The 14,434-nt window shown below is 52.1% G+C and overlaps 3 protein-coding genes across 7 annotated transcripts in view; 1 reads left to right on the top strand and 2 right to left on the bottom strand.

The window, feature by feature from the left end:
* Window positions 1-17: 17 nt before the first annotated feature.
* Window positions 18-10,288, bottom strand: CKAP2L (cytoskeleton associated protein 2 like). Of its 3 annotated transcripts, none has more exons than XM_062510686.1 (8): window positions 10,146-10,288; window positions 6,656-6,722; window positions 4,373-5,439; window positions 3,747-3,939; window positions 1,416-1,571; window positions 1,000-1,063; window positions 548-695; window positions 18-456 (listed from the first exon to the last, which is right to left on the bottom strand). In XM_062510686.1, exons 1-8 carry the CDS (start codon window positions 10,184-10,186, stop codon window positions 213-215), a joined length of 1,980 nt encoding a protein of 659 aa, XP_062366670.1. In that variant the 5' UTR covers window positions 10,187-10,288; the 3' UTR covers window positions 18-212. The 3 variants fall into 3 exon arrangements, with proteins under 3 accessions (XP_062366670.1, XP_062366669.1, XP_062366672.1); XM_062510685.1 differs by lacking the exon at window positions 10,146-10,288 and adding an exon at window positions 9,013-9,134; XM_062510688.1 differs by lacking the exon at window positions 10,146-10,288 and adding an exon at window positions 6,966-8,782.
* IL1B (interleukin 1 beta) lies at window positions 10,189-12,860 on the bottom strand. 3 transcript variants are annotated; one of them, XM_062510701.1, is made up of 6 exons: window positions 11,423-12,860; window positions 11,289-11,337; window positions 11,018-11,207; window positions 10,745-10,915; window positions 10,489-10,634; window positions 10,189-10,401 (listed from the first exon to the last, which is right to left on the bottom strand). In XM_062510701.1, exons 1-6 carry the CDS (start codon window positions 11,461-11,463, stop codon window positions 10,189-10,191), a joined length of 810 nt encoding a protein of 269 aa, XP_062366685.1. In that variant the 5' UTR covers window positions 11,464-12,860. The 3 variants fall into 3 exon arrangements, with proteins under 3 accessions (XP_062366685.1, XP_062366684.1, XP_062366683.1); XM_062510700.1 differs by having other exon boundaries at window positions 11,018-11,337; XM_062510699.1 differs by having other exon boundaries at window positions 10,745-11,207.
* Window positions 12,861-12,966: 106 nt separating this feature from the next.
* Window positions 12,967-14,434, top strand: part of OGDH (oxoglutarate dehydrogenase) — a 29,327-nt gene continuing 27,859 nt past the window's right edge. Inside the window, exon 1 of the mRNA XM_062510677.1 lies at window positions 12,967-13,038. The gene's annotated coding sequence lies outside the window, so the exon portion shown is untranslated. The remainder of the gene's footprint in view (window positions 13,039-14,434) is intronic.

Raw genomic sequence — 14,434 nt, 5'->3', positions numbered from 1 at the left:
ACTCGCTAGCCCACACATTTGCACTACCGCAAATTTTAATATATTTTAAACAGAATTTAGATATTAGAATTTAGATTTTAGGTATTTAAAACAGAATTTAAAACCGGCTTATTCTATGCCATCCACTCTACATCTCAGGGGAGCAAGAGCAGTCAGGGGAGTGTGTACCAGGCAGCATGGTGGGCAGGTAGCCTGTCCCTGCAGGGAACCCCTCAGGAGCTCTTGAGGGGATATGAACTCAAACCCTCCAGCTCTGTCACTTCTGGCAAAGCCACGTTTTTCCGGAAGAAGAAGCAAGTCTCCTCCTCAGCATCTAAGATTTCACTGAGAGACGACACCACAGGGTCATGGTCCTTCAGCATCTCTGGGTAGTGACTCCCAGCCCTTTCAATCCGTAGTGAGCGCCGCACAGGTGTCAGAAATTTCAATTCTGGGCCTTCCAGGAATTCCCCTCCTCTATGGAAAGGACAAGAGCCTTGGGTAAGCCCTGCAGAACACCACTGGCATGGAGGATGTGTGCTACCAAGAACAGGAGGTTCAGCCTTACCTGGATGCAGGTGTAACCTGTAACTTGACTGAGAGGGGAAGTGAGATCATGGGCCTCCCCACCAGGCCCGGAGTCGATGATATGGGCTGCCTCTCAGCTGGACAACACCTCCTAGGCTCCCAAGGAATGGATTCCCCCACCTTCTCTCCTGACAGGAGAGGAAAAAGGCAAACTAGTTGCAGAGAGCAGGTGCTGGGGCTGGAATAACACCTTGGCACTCTGGACTGGGGCAGGGTGCCTGCCTGCAGAGGCTTGCTGGCCCAGGACCCTCCCTAGCCCATTCAGAGTAACAGTGTCCCATTTTTCAGATCAGGATTCCAGATTTTCACAACACTCTTCAGGAGGGACATGAGGTGCTGGGACAGACTGTAAATTGTGTTGCTTCCCAGCTGGCAACACCAGGGAGTCCCCACATGCCCATGCTCCAGTCAACACCACAATACTCAGGTTACCTTCCAGTTTTTGGCCTGGATCCTTCAAAATATTAAGAACAGTTTCCCTGAGCTCCTCGATTGGCTGCAGGAAAAGCAGAACATGGGTCAGGGCAAGTCTGGCATGGGAAAGGAGACCAGAGATCCAGCTGAATAGAAATAAAGGCTTTTGCTGCACCACAACACCCTCTGCTGAGGACAGCAGGAAGAGGCTGCAGGATTCCCCTTTGCCTAGTGGGATCCATCAGCACCCAGCACAGCTGGTGCCCACCCTGCATGGACACATTCTGCAGCACGGAATAGGACTGGCAGCTCTAAAGGACTTTTACACCAGTGAATAATGCTGCTAAACTCATTCCAAAACCTGGCCCCTGAAACTCAAGGAAGCCCTCCAGAGCAGAGGCAGCAAACACATGGAGCCAGCCTACCCTACTCACCTCAGCCCCAGCAATGACTGCTTCTCTGTACAGCTGCAACACATCAAAGGGGCCACTCCGGGCCAGCAGCTTTGCTTGGCAGATCCAGAATTTGGCACATTTCTCTGCCTGGGGCACAAGGGACAGCACTGCCGAGAGCTCCTCTTCATGGACACCCTGCAAGGACAAGAGTAAGGGCCTGAAGAAAGGTGTCCATGATATGGACAAGTGTATGCACTAGGAAGCAGTCCTTGCCTGACCACAGCTCCCAGCACTCTCCAGGAGGAATGCCTCAAAAGTCTGGGTTTGCAAGTCTCCTAACCATGGCAGATAAAAGCTGTCCTGCATTTATCTTCCCCTTGAATAATCGAGTCTAGTGTTCCAGAGGGGTGTAGAAGGATAGACTCCAGTGCTGGCATTAATTGGGGCCAGTAAACCCTGGAGCAGCGCTAGCAGTCAGTGTTCCCCGTAACTGTTGCCCACCAGGGCCATACCTTAAGCTGTGACACCCACCACGGATCTACCTCGAGTTGGCTCAATCAGCCTGGGCTGCTGCTGCAGACTGCACTGCCAGGTTCCAGGCCACTGTCAGTGACATACACAAGGCCATGCTGGCTTTGGCTGGGGCAGAATTAATTTCCTTCTCAGTGGTTGGTATGGGGCTGTACTTGGGATTTGTGATAAACACGGTGATAAGATGTAGGAGAATGGATTGCAAGCAACCCTGCTCCTGATAAATTACAGCTGTGCTAATTATCAAAGACTGGAAACAGCCTTGCCCATCCAAAGAGGATGGGTGTTATAAAAGAGTGGGTTAGGTAGTTGAGGGGCATTTGTTAGCCATGCTGTGAGGAAGGGTCCTATGGCTGTGTAAGAGACAGACAAGATGCTGTGCAAGGGATAGACAGGGTTAGGTGGCTGTGTAAGGGACAGGATGGACTTAACTGGTCATACAGAAGGAAGAGGGCAGGAGAGAAGCAGCCAATGTTGTGTGAAGCTGACCATGGGAAAGAGGAGCTTTTAAAATAAGGGACTGATGCTGGTATCAGTTGTGCCTCCACTGTCATTGGTGACAATAATAAGAGGTATTTTCATTATTACCAAGCAGGACTTATACAGGACTGAGGCCTTCTCAACTTCTTGTGCTTCCACACTGGCAAGGAGGTTGGAGAGGTGTGGGAAGCTGAGAGGAGACACAGCCAGGAGAGGTGATTCCAACAGACCAAAGAGATATTCCATACCCTATACTCAGTATATAAAGTAGGGGGACATTTGGAGTGATGCTGTTTGTCTTCCCAAGTCACTACTGTATGTGAGGGGGTCCTGCTCTCCTGGAGGTGGAAGAACACCTGCCTTGTTGTGGGAAGCAGACAGACAAGGTTTTGGTTTGCTTGTGTGTGCAGCCTTTGCTTTCCCAATTAAACTGTCTTTACCTCAACCCACTAATTCTTTGTCTTTTATCCTTAGTCCTGATTCTCTCCTTAGTCCTGCTGGTGGAGTGTAGGTCTGGAAGAAGGGATTACAGGCCACCCCGATAGGTCATACTAATAAGTTGTTCTAATTACCAAAGAAGAGGAACAGCCTTGCTCATAAAGGGTCACAGCTGTGACTAATAAAGATAAGCCTGGTAAAAGAAGTGGGTTGGCTGGTCAAGGAGGACCCTGAGGAAGAGGACCTGGAGAAAGAGAGCTTTGAGAAGGTAGAGGAGCCCTGAAGGAGAAGGAATGATCCAGAGAGACAGAAAGACAAAACAAGGAAGAGAGTTACTGCTAGCAAAAGATCTGCTGTGAGGTCAGTCTGGGTCTGATGGGATTAGAACCTACTGTTGGAACCTGCAGTCATAGTTGAGCTAGGTGAAAGCCTGCATTCAATCTGCAAACCAATACCTGCAGTCATAGTACAGCAGGAAATAACCAGCAATCAGTCTGCAGTTGGACTGTACAGTAGGGGCTTGCTGTAATCAGTCAGGATAGCTAAGCCACAAAGAATAAACAGGGACCCTTTTCATGCTGTTAGGTGAGTGTCTTGGCTGATTTCCACCCTTAAGGAGAGGTCTACTGCAACAGTGGAGGACTGCGTGAGCAGCTGCATGGGGATTGGCTGCTGGCTGGGGTTAAACCACAACAGTCTCTTTTGACAGGGTAACTCTTGAGTCTCCTGGTTGGCACAGTTCACTGCATGCCTTTGGCCTACCTGTGACTTTATGAAGACTTTTATTTTCCTATGTTTCCCCTCTGGCAACTGAACACTCGTTCTCAACCCCTCTTAGCTACTGTAGGGATATGGCCCTCATCCCCTGGCATGCTCCAGGAGAGGAGAAGCTTGTTCAAGAAGCTCCTTTCCCATTCCCACCTCCTCAATGAGCTTCAGGCACTCAGTTAATATACTGTTGATCTTCACTTGGCAGTGCTGCTCTGGATTCTCTTGATTCTCTTTTGCTTTGACCTTTCTACAAGATGGCTTCACTGCCTGCTTCTGAAGCTGTGCCATCGGTGGCCGCTTGTATTTCTTGCCTTTGGATGCCAACCATTCCTCCAGCTGTTTCCTGTCCAAAGATCAAGAGATCAGTTACCACCCCAGCAGGCAGCAGCTTGGCAAGAGCTGGCTGTTCTTCCTTGGAATCTCCCTTTAGCCAACTTCAGCTGCTTAAAAATATTCAGTATATCTTTCTCAGAAACACACCTGAGCTCTGGACTAGGAAAGGAAAATGCTTTCAAGTGTAAGCCTTGAGGCCAAAGCAGGAGAGTGGCCATGCACTCGTTCCACTTACTGAATCAGTGGGAGAGGAACCCAGGGTGCCATCCAACATCACCCCCAACCCCTTCTTTTTCAGGACACCAACCTCCCAACAAGCTCTTACTGATAAGAGACTTTGGACTCTGTTTTCAGCAGGATGGTGCTGGCTCAAACTCAGTCAAACCCTTTAAACTCCACTGTTTCCTGGAGACATGACCCAAGTGGCCTGAGCTGCTACTTACTTGCGGTCTGCAGCTGATGGGATCCTTGGAATGCGCCTAGCCTGCATGCCACTCGCCTTCAGCAATTCTGGTTTAAGCTGCTCTCTCCTCAATCCATCCTCAAGTACATGAGTTTTGGAGCTGTGGAACCAGCTGCAGGACTCATTTGGATGACCTGTCCCTTGCCAGGCTGCTGTGTGTCCAGGAAGCACCACCCTCACGTCCTTCCTGTCCATGCCCTCTTTAATTTTGGGCCTTGGCCGTGGCAAAGTGACACTTGGGTTCAGGCTGCTTTCCCTGTTCGTGGTGCCCTGGGGCTTGCCGGGAAATCTTCTCACTGGGGGAGGTTGGCTGTGGTGCTTAAGACTTCCCCCTGGAGCTGTGCCAGGTTGCCTCACCATAGCAGTTTTTCCCTGGTTTGTCCCAGAGATTTTATGTAGCAAATTAGCAGAAGCAGGAAGGAAACCAGAGGGCTGCAATGGCTGAGTACTGACACTTGTATTTTGAAATATGATCTTTGATTCTGGCAGGGTTTTGCTGAATTTATCCACAACTAGCTCTTCCAGTGGATGGTGGTTACTAATTCTGCCTTTTGGACCCAGAACAGGCCTTGACATTACAGCTGAACTTTGCCTGTGGGCCAAGACTCCCATCTTCCTGAGAGTGTTTGCATCAGATTGGAAAGTTCTGATAAGCTCCAGGGATGTGGAGGCTCGTGGGTTGAGGTTTTCCTTGTGGCAGACCAGCCTGCCCTGCAGCCCCTTATTCAGACAGTGAGGTGCTCCAGGAGGAGGGTGGTCGCTTCCCATGTGAGCTGCTGCAGCAGTGACAGTCTCCTGTGCAGGCTTCTGGTTCCGTTTTGGGTTTAGGTGACCAGAGCCTGAAGGTGGGAGCCTGCCACTAGTCTGCATAGAAGCAGGAAGCGTCATGATGTTCCCTGGCTGTACCCTTCCTGCTCCCTGGGATGTATTTGAAGGCTTCTTCTGAGCAGTATGGCCAATGTGCTGTGTGGATTTGGCTCCAAGCCTCCCATCCTCTCGAGCACCTGCCATCACATTCCCAGAAACAACCTTCTTCCTCCTGTCAACCTGGAAAAGACAAAGCAGCCCTCAGCTCCAAGGAGAGTGCAGCTTGGTCAGACCCTTACAGCTTCCCCAAGGGACAGCTGTCAACAGAACAACACAACACCCACCAGGACATGGGCAAAGGATCAGTCTCCCAAACTGAAACTCCTAACTAAGCTAAACTCCTTTGAAAAATAGCTAGTTGACTCACTGCCAGCTATTCAGCCATCTGTGGTATATCCCCCATTTGGAGTCAGGAACTCATGACCCTGACTTGGGGATGTGGTTTTCAAAGCAAGTTACAGATCTGAATTGCAGCCAGGATGAAAAATTATTATTACTAAAGTACATTCTCTTGTGACCCTATAAGCAGCAATCCTGAGTGAGACCTTTTGAGCTCTCTTCAACTGCTATGTGCTGTGACCAGCATCTCCATCTGACTGGGGCTTTTCAGGGCCAGCAAACTCTCATGTTTGCTGCACTTGGAGGAACAACGAAGGATATCAACAGAGCCTGGGCTGATACCCTGTTTCCCCAAGGCTCAACTCTTTGCCTGTTGAGAAGATACAAAGGCACCAACATGAGTCCTTCACTGAATTTGAGGGCAATTTTCCACAGATATATACTTTATACAAATGATTTAGGTCTACATGTGTGTAAGTATGCTAGAGCGAACGTTCCATGAATGTAGCTTTCCTTGGTTCTTAAGTACTTCAGATTTTTAAGTCAGGCCTGTAAGTAATTGTTATTGTGCTACAGTAACTTCTATATGAATACTTTGTTAAACTGTTTAACTTAACAGCACTTAATGAATAGGTTAAGTGCTGTTAAAACTTTCAGGCCTAAACTGTTGGTCAAGCCCAGTGCCCACATTAGCAAGGCAGTCTGCTTTGAATCTTGTGACAAAATGGACACCCCCTTATTCCTTTTTGTCCTTACCCTTCCCCTGCCCCACTTCCTCAGCCTCCACATAGATACTTTTTTGGTTGGTTTTGGTTTTAAATTGATTGATTTGTGATTTTAGCTTGCTTTTTCTCTGTGTGCTTTAACCATCCAGTAAGTAGTAGAGTGAAGCTTGTCAACGAACTCTGTCACGCTTTCACTTTTATACTAAACTTGCTTTTGCTAATACCTTTGCCAATGATTCTTTAAGCAACCATAAAACACTCATTCGTGACAGGGGACCCTGTTCTCCCTAGACTCACTTAAAGCATGAAGGACTCAAGAGCTTCCTACTTACGTGCTTGAGTTTAGAAACCGCTTCTAAGGGGGAATTCAGGTGATTAGTCCAGTTCCTTAAACAGGGTCTGTAAAAGTCCAACAAGTTATCAGGTTATTATTTATCAACCATAAGAGAAGCAGAAAGAGTTAAATATCTAACCCACTGCTGATTGTCTCAGATGCAGGAGCTTAGGAGTAGCTTTCAGAAATCAAAAACCTGTCAAGGAATACTACCACATTTTTCCTCTTCTTTTATGTGGCAACAGAAAATCAACACAAGCCATTAACATCCAAGATTGTCACAAAACTTCCTGGACAGCACAACTAACCAAAATTATTCCTGCAGGCAGTGGTCTGGAGGTGGTTTGGAGGCTCCCAAACTGCCCTGTGTATCACAGACTGGTGAGGCCATGCTGCAGATCATAGTGGTTCCCGGAGAATCCTGACCAGAGTTCACTGCAGTGTGGCTGATCCATAAGCCCTGCAGCTGTCCAGGCACTGTCAGCTAAGAAGGAAGGTAGGACAGCAGGCCACTGTCAGCTACTACAGTTCTGTCCTCCCTGCCTCCTCCACACAGAGCTGGAGCCATCTGACAGCAGCCCGCTGTGGAGTTCTCCCATCCCTCTGCTCCAGGGTAGCAGCTCAGTCCTCTAGGAAGATTAAAGCCTGTGTAAGTTTTTTTCTGTATGAAAGAGCCTAGAGAGTGAGGCAACCGTCTTCTGTTCTGCCCAAGTGCTGCTCTATGTCAAAAAGAAAGGTCATGAATCTTCTCTCATTTGTATTATATTAGTGATGTTTCCCAGAGCCTGGCGACAGGGACTGGTTTGGTCTTTGTGCTCTTTGATCCTGCTTCTTCTCTTCACCTTTTCCTGCCAGATGCACAGAAAATGCCTGTGGGAATCCAGGGTGTTCCCCTGGCTTCCCTGGATGCCTCGAGACCCTCCAGGCAGGGGGCTCAGACAGCTTGGTATAGTGCCCAAGACCACTGGGGACTGGATTTTAGTCCCTGGAAAAAATTACCAACATCGCAGGAAGAATTACAAGTCACAAAAATTAAGTAGAGTATAAATTAGATAGTTAGAAGGTATAAAAGTGAGTTTTTAGAAATGTTTATACGAGGGGGTTTAAAGCTAAGATGGAGGATTTTGGGCATGGTATGTCTTTTCTTCATGTCATCCATCTTCTGAGTCAGGATGGCATCACTGGATTGGTTTGGGACAAAGTTGGACAGTGCAATAAAGGTGTAATGTATTGGAAAGTAATTGTAAACATTAGGTACATAATTTATAGTATAAAAGGTAAGTCCTGCCCCAAGGGCAGGCAGAGTGTGCCTTGGATCGACATGCTACACAGACCTCAGTTAGAGAAAGAATTTCTTAGATAAGAAAGAATAAACAACCTTGGAAACCCCAGAAAATGGCTTCCTAACTCTTCTTTGGTACTCGAGCTGGGAGAACTTGAACTCTAAACCACCTAAATGTCCTGTTGTGGGTGATCTCAAGTTCAGGAGACCCCACAGACAGTGACAAATGCCCTTTCCTGATATTAACATATTCCAAAGGCAAGTGGAAGCTGCCATTAAAAACCAGTGCTGAGACTCCCACCACCCTTTCCTTGAGATCTGGTTCCAGACCTGAATTTTCAGCAGCAAGGCTTGTTCTGCCAGAGCCAGGATCTGAGATGAGAAAGTTTCACAGAGTCTCATGAAATATGCAGAAGAGACACCATCACCCATTGGGAAACACCAGCACTCAAGCCACTCCTTTGAGCTCTTAGCAAGCAGGCTTGTACAGGCCTTACAGACTGAATTCTGACTTAATCTGACATAAACTGTGAGATTGCTATCAACTTTGTGAGAACAGAGTCCTGCAATGGCAAGAAACAATGTGTTTCCCTGTGAAAGAATTCTACAGGTTAGGACTGTTTCTTGCACCTGTTTCAACAACTGACAACAGTCTCAGTAGACGAATAAAAGCAATATTTCACAAAAACTCTTCCCTGCACGTAGACACCTTCTCTGGACTGACCAATTATTATGGAGTAACTGTTACTTACTAATAGGTGATAGTTTGTAAAACTCTATACAAAGGGATGTACAAGATAAACCTTTACCTTGTTTTGCTCCTTAGAACTGTGTGTCTGACACATGACCCACCAATACCCCCCTCCTCCCACCCTGCCTTCTCCCTGGGCCCGTTTTGTGGGCACCTCCCGCTGGTTCACACATCCTCACGCACACTATCCCCCAGCTCAGCCTCCCTACCAAGGCCCCAGCAGTCCCCCAGGCCGCCCCTGACACCCTCCCCATAGGCCTATCTTTGCCGGCCTCCAGTCCAGCACTTCCACAGAATCGCGACCTCCCCACAAGGTACTCGCCCCAGAGGGTCCGCAGGTCCCTTCATCCCCGCATCGCAGGGCCTCATAGCTCCGCCCTCCTCCGTCCCCACAGGCCCCTAGGCCGCCCGCACCCCCCAATACCGGGACCTCTTAGACTCAGCTCCGAGGCTCCCGGCCGCTCCGCCTCGAGCGTAGCCGTAGCACAGCAACTGACGCTCCCAACCGCCTCCACACCGCTTTTATAGGCCACCGCCTTCTTCAAACCGACCAATGGATAGAGCCAAACGCCGGCTGTGGCTCCATTATTGGCTGAGAGGGTAGGGGGCGGTGACAACGCGTCCCCTCCGGTGATCGCAGCCGTCGGGGTGGCTGTCTGCAGTGACGCGCGCTGCCGCGCCGTGATAAGCCGTGTTGTGCTACACCGAGCAGGCCTCAACGTGCCGCGTCTGGCCACGCGATATCATGCCATGCAATACCACATAATGCCGTACCACGTCATGCAATGCCGTGCGATACCACGCAGTGCCACAGCACACCATGCTATGCTGCACCATGCTGTGCCACGTGATAAGGCACGGTGTGGTGTGAAATTGTATGATATGGTACACCACATCATACTGTGTGATATCATGCCACATCCTGTAATGCCATGCTGCGCCACTCATTCTCCTGCTGCACTGTGTGCCCACCCTGCCATGTCCTGGCTGCAGCTGGGGCAGATGAGACAGCTCCAGGCAGCTGCCAGGGATACACCATGGTATGCCCACCCAGTCACCTCCCCGTCAGGGAGTGATCAGCTGGATGTGGGCATGGAGACAGAGTGGTGGAGGGTCCTGCACGGGTCAGGGTGATCCCTGGGCTGTGGGGTGGCCCCCCATTCCCTGGGTTTTCACCCAAAAAGCAGCCAAAGCAGAAGGATTTTCCCATCCATAATCCTATGGCCCATGAGCAATGCTGTCCTAGAAAACTTTTTATTTCCATCTCCATACACATACTAGTTAAAAGCAGAAATAAATAAGGGGGCACAATAAATAAAGCAAAACAATGGGCAGACACAATAAGTAAATAAATAAGATTGGGATGGCTCAAGCCCACGGGGCCCAGAGCTGCTATTTCACACGAAATAGATAGGGAGGGGGGTTGTGTCCCAGGGGGTTGTACTTAGTACATACAGCCTAAAAACCGGTGACTGCCGGTTGGGTTGATGCAGCATCCTCAGCGCCCACTCAGCTCATAGGTAGCAATGTTCACCTGGTCTGGGGTGTTTGTGATGCTGACAGGCTGGCGGGGTTGCAGGGATGTGCAAATGAACCAGCCAGGGAAGGCGGCTGACTCGAAGCGGGTGGTCCCCTCAGCTGGGCTGTCCAGGCGGTAGAAGATGAAGCGGGTCAACTCCACACTCTCAATATCCCTCCTGATGTCAGCTTCCTATAAGCCAGGGGGGTTAAATGGGGGTCAAGGTGGAGTGGAGCCCCCAGCCGCACAGAGGACAGACTGGTGGGACCCCCTGCTCACCTCCAGCTGCAGCACGGGTTTAGTGTCACTCATCACACATGACATATAGAGCTGGTAGCCCTTGATACCCAATGCCACTGGCACCCTTCCAGACCCTGGACTGCCCTGTGATGACCGGGGACGGTACAGAGCAATGTCAAGCTTCACTGCAGAGAGAAGGGACAGGTAAATGGGTGGTCATGTGGTCATGGTGTGGCTCCTGGGTGGTCCTGGGTTTGGGGACAGGGGACATTGGAATGGGAGTATATGCTCTCACCTTTCCGTCCAGCAGAGGGTCCCTGCAGGTGCAGGGCCACCAGCTGGGTGGGTGACTCCAGTACGAAGCACTTGTGATCGATGTCCAGGATGTCAAAGGACTGGGAGCGAGTGTAGCGGAAAACAGGTGCCCTGGTATAACTGCCCTTGATGCACTGGAAGGAGACCGGCTCTGTGGGAAGCAAGACAGTCAGGAGGATGCTGCTCCCAGGTCCAAGAGTACCCCCAAGAATATCCTCTGACTGTGGTGACACCCCTGACATCAACCTCATACCAAAAATATCATCCAAGAAGCTGCCAAGGTCACTATCAGCAAAGTCGTTGTGTGATGGCTGTTTCAGGAGCTTGGTCACAGCAGCCACCAGGATGGCAGCCTGGCGAAAGGTCCTGGAAAGGTATCCTTTTGTCACTGTCACCTGGATGCCCACCCCAGGCGATGTCACCTCCAAGTCCAGTCGGGGCTTCTGGGGAAGAAAGGGGATGTAGAGTGAGAGACTGGCTTCCATACAGCATGGACCCCACCACTCCCACTGCCCCACTGTTACCTTCTGTGGGCAGAGACAATTGGGGCCATACAACGTCTCCTCGTTCAGGCTGAAATGCAAAGGAAGATGGTGAAGTCAGGATCAGGAATGCAGCAATACATCCCCAAAGTCCTCTCCGGCACATCTGTTCTTACCTACTACTCTCCAGTTTGTCCAGATCAGGGACAAATGACATTGCCGCCACTGACTGCAGTCTTGGGCAGAGATTTCACAGTACCTGCAAACTTCTGAGGCACTTGGCTGCCTGCTCCTGCCTGTCCTGCCTGCAGTGCTGCTTGGCTGCTCTCTGAGCCTGGTGTCAGTGGGGCTGGTTTTCAAGAGCCTCTAGAAGGAAGTGCTGTCAGAGTGGGATTTCCAGGTTTTGCAACACTAAGTTTTGCCCAATTACTGTGTTGAGACTGGAGGGCTGGGGGATGTTGGTTTCCCTTAAGCAGTGTAGTGGGGAGGCAGACCATGGACCAGAGCAGGGGCTGCTCCAGAACCAGAGTATGGGGCACAGCAGGGTTGTGGGGCAGAACAGAGGGATGCTCCAGGGACGGTGTGTGGGGCAGAGAGCAGAGGGGATGTTTAGGGTTGATGTATAGGGCCTATGACCATGTGCCAGCCTGCCATTTGGTTGACTCAGCAGGGAGCTGGACTCACTGGACTCACTCAGAGGCAGCTCCAACCCCAGTCCCAATCCCAGTCTCAGGCCAGCTGTGATGACACCCACCCTTGTCAGGGCCAGGCATTGTGGGTGTCCTGGAAGTGGCCACTGGTGCAAGTGCTACCACTCCACCATTTCCCCATGGCTTCCTCTACCACTGCCCAGACCCCTGGTGCCACAGCCAGCTGTGCCTCCTCTGTCACCCCTCTTGTCCTTGTTGTGCCAACACCAGTGGGTGCAGGACCCTGCTTTCTACTCAATTTCTTGTGCCCACTCATGTCCCCTGGGGACATGGCCTTTAGGGACACTCCTCAGCCTCGTTTCCATCCAGTGTGTCGGAGATTGCACCATGCTGGGAGGGCCAGGGATGTGCGTGGCCAAGCTTGCGTGGACTTGGGCTGTTGGGGTGTTTTCCTGGCATCTGTTTCACTTCCTGAAAGTGCCTTCCAGCCCTGCACAGCTGCTGCAGCCAAGACGGGCACTACCATGACTCACTGTCAGGAAATTTCGAGAAATGCAGACCTCCCAGAGCACCTCCCCTGCCCTGCTGGGCATCTGCTGGATGTCACACGTGGTGGGAATCCCCAAAAGCCTGAGGTGCCTCAGGGAAAGGGGTCCTCCAGGACACAGTGGCTCCCTAGGCCATGGCAGAGGTCCCCAGGCCATGGTTGGGGTCCTGAAGCCATGATGAGAGTCACCAAGCCATGATGAGGGTAGTGAGCCGTGAATGACAGTGGGTGTCCTCAGGCTATACCAAGGGTCTCCAGGCCATGGTGAGAGTTCTCTGGCCATGGTGAGGGTCGCCAGACCGTACAGCAGAACCCAGGCCATGGTGAGGGTCGCCAGACCGTACAGCGGAACCCAGGCCACGGTAAGAGTTCTCTGGCCATGGTGATGGTCCCCAGATCATACAGCACACCCCTCGCCCGGCGCCACCGCCGCTACTCCCAGGATGGCGCAGCCGCATTGGGCCCAGTTCTAAGGGCGTGGCAAAAGGGGCGCGGTGACGCGACGTGGTGACGCACTAGGGGCGGGGTCGAGCGGGAGCGGTGGTAGGGGCTGCTGTCAGAGCCAGGGCCACGAGCGGGGCGTACAGACACGCCGGTGAGTTCCGCGGCGGGGCCGGACGGTGGGGCCAGACCCAGCTGTGCGGGACGGCCGGGGGCGGGGGCCGGCGTATTGGAGCGGGGCGGGGGTCGCGTCGCGTCGTGGGCCGCGCCGGGTTGGGGGCCCGCGGTCGCGCCCCGGTGTCCTTGGCGCCGCCCGGGCGCCTGGGAGGAGGGGAGCGAGGGGGGCGGGACTGTGGTGAGATGGGCAGTCCTCCAGCCAATGGGAAGGCTCAGTTGCTCGCTCCGTCCTATGGGCAGCAAGGGGCGCCAAGCCTGGGCGGCGGCGGCGGGCGGTGATTGGGGCGCGCGGGGTGGGGGTGGGCCTGGCGCGCTCTCGGGGACGGGGCGGGGGTCCCGCTGCCCCTTCCCGCGCCCCCCGGCACGCGGGACTGCCGCGCGCCTCACGCCCCCGCGCCCTCCCCGGACTGCCCCACGGGGCCGCTTCGTTCCATTTCCCGGTCGCGGAATGTCGCCCGAGCCCGCGGCGCTTCGCGGAGATGTCTGCTGAGCTCTGCTGGACCGGGGTCGGCCGTGTAGCGGCCACAGAGGGTTTGTCCCGGCTCCAGCCCGCCCTGAGGCCCTCGCCTGCCGCGAACCCAAGATGCCCGGTGCTGGATCAACTGTGGCTGTAGCCGGTGGCTCTGGCCCCGCCGCTTTCTGGACGGTAGAATTTGTGCTGTTTTTAACCTAGAAAGTATTCCTAAGTTCCAAGTTGTTACCAAGTACCTGCCGTCTAGGCTGACGTCCCCTTCCCGGCTGCGGGTGGGTCACATTTAGCACTTTAATGTGCTTATTGGCACGCTCTGGGCTGTCATCTGTTATGGGCATTCCTGAGGTTTGACCTTTTGGTTAGGTTTGGGCTGTGACTGACTGCCCCTCTGTACTCTCCTCAGGCGTCACTCCCAGTGTGACCTTTGCATTCCTGCGTGACCCTGATATCCCTTATCTCAGACTTGGTTTCATACGTCCTTGCTTTTGGTTCTCTATTTTGATCAAACTTGCAGTATCCCAGCTCCAAGCTTGCCTTGTCTCTGTCCAGGCTCCTAGCTAACCCTTCCTGCAAGAGGTCCTCAAAGCTCAAAGAGCAGCTAGTTCTGCTCACTTTGGGTCAAACTCTGGCACTAACCTCACTGTTTCCCAGAGGTGTCACTGGATGCTGCTGAGTGACAGCACCAAAACTGGACATGAAACTGGAGATGATGATGCTGGTTCTGTCCTAAAGCTTTTTCCCTGCCATATGCATGCCTATGCTCTGGCACATGACTCAGTTGGCTCTCTGAAGTATCACAGAATCATGGAATGCTTTGAGTAGGAAGATCATCCAGTTCCACCTCCCTGCCATAGTCAGGGACACCTCACACTGGCCCAGGTTGCTCCAAACCCCATCCACC

Source organism: Cinclus cinclus, chromosome 29 (assembly GCF_963662255.1).
Source record: "Cinclus cinclus chromosome 29, bCinCin1.1, whole genome shotgun sequence".
NCBI classification, from domain to species: Eukaryota; Metazoa; Chordata; class Aves; order Passeriformes; family Cinclidae; genus Cinclus; species Cinclus cinclus.
This window is presented reverse-complemented; position numbering and strand designations above follow the sequence as displayed.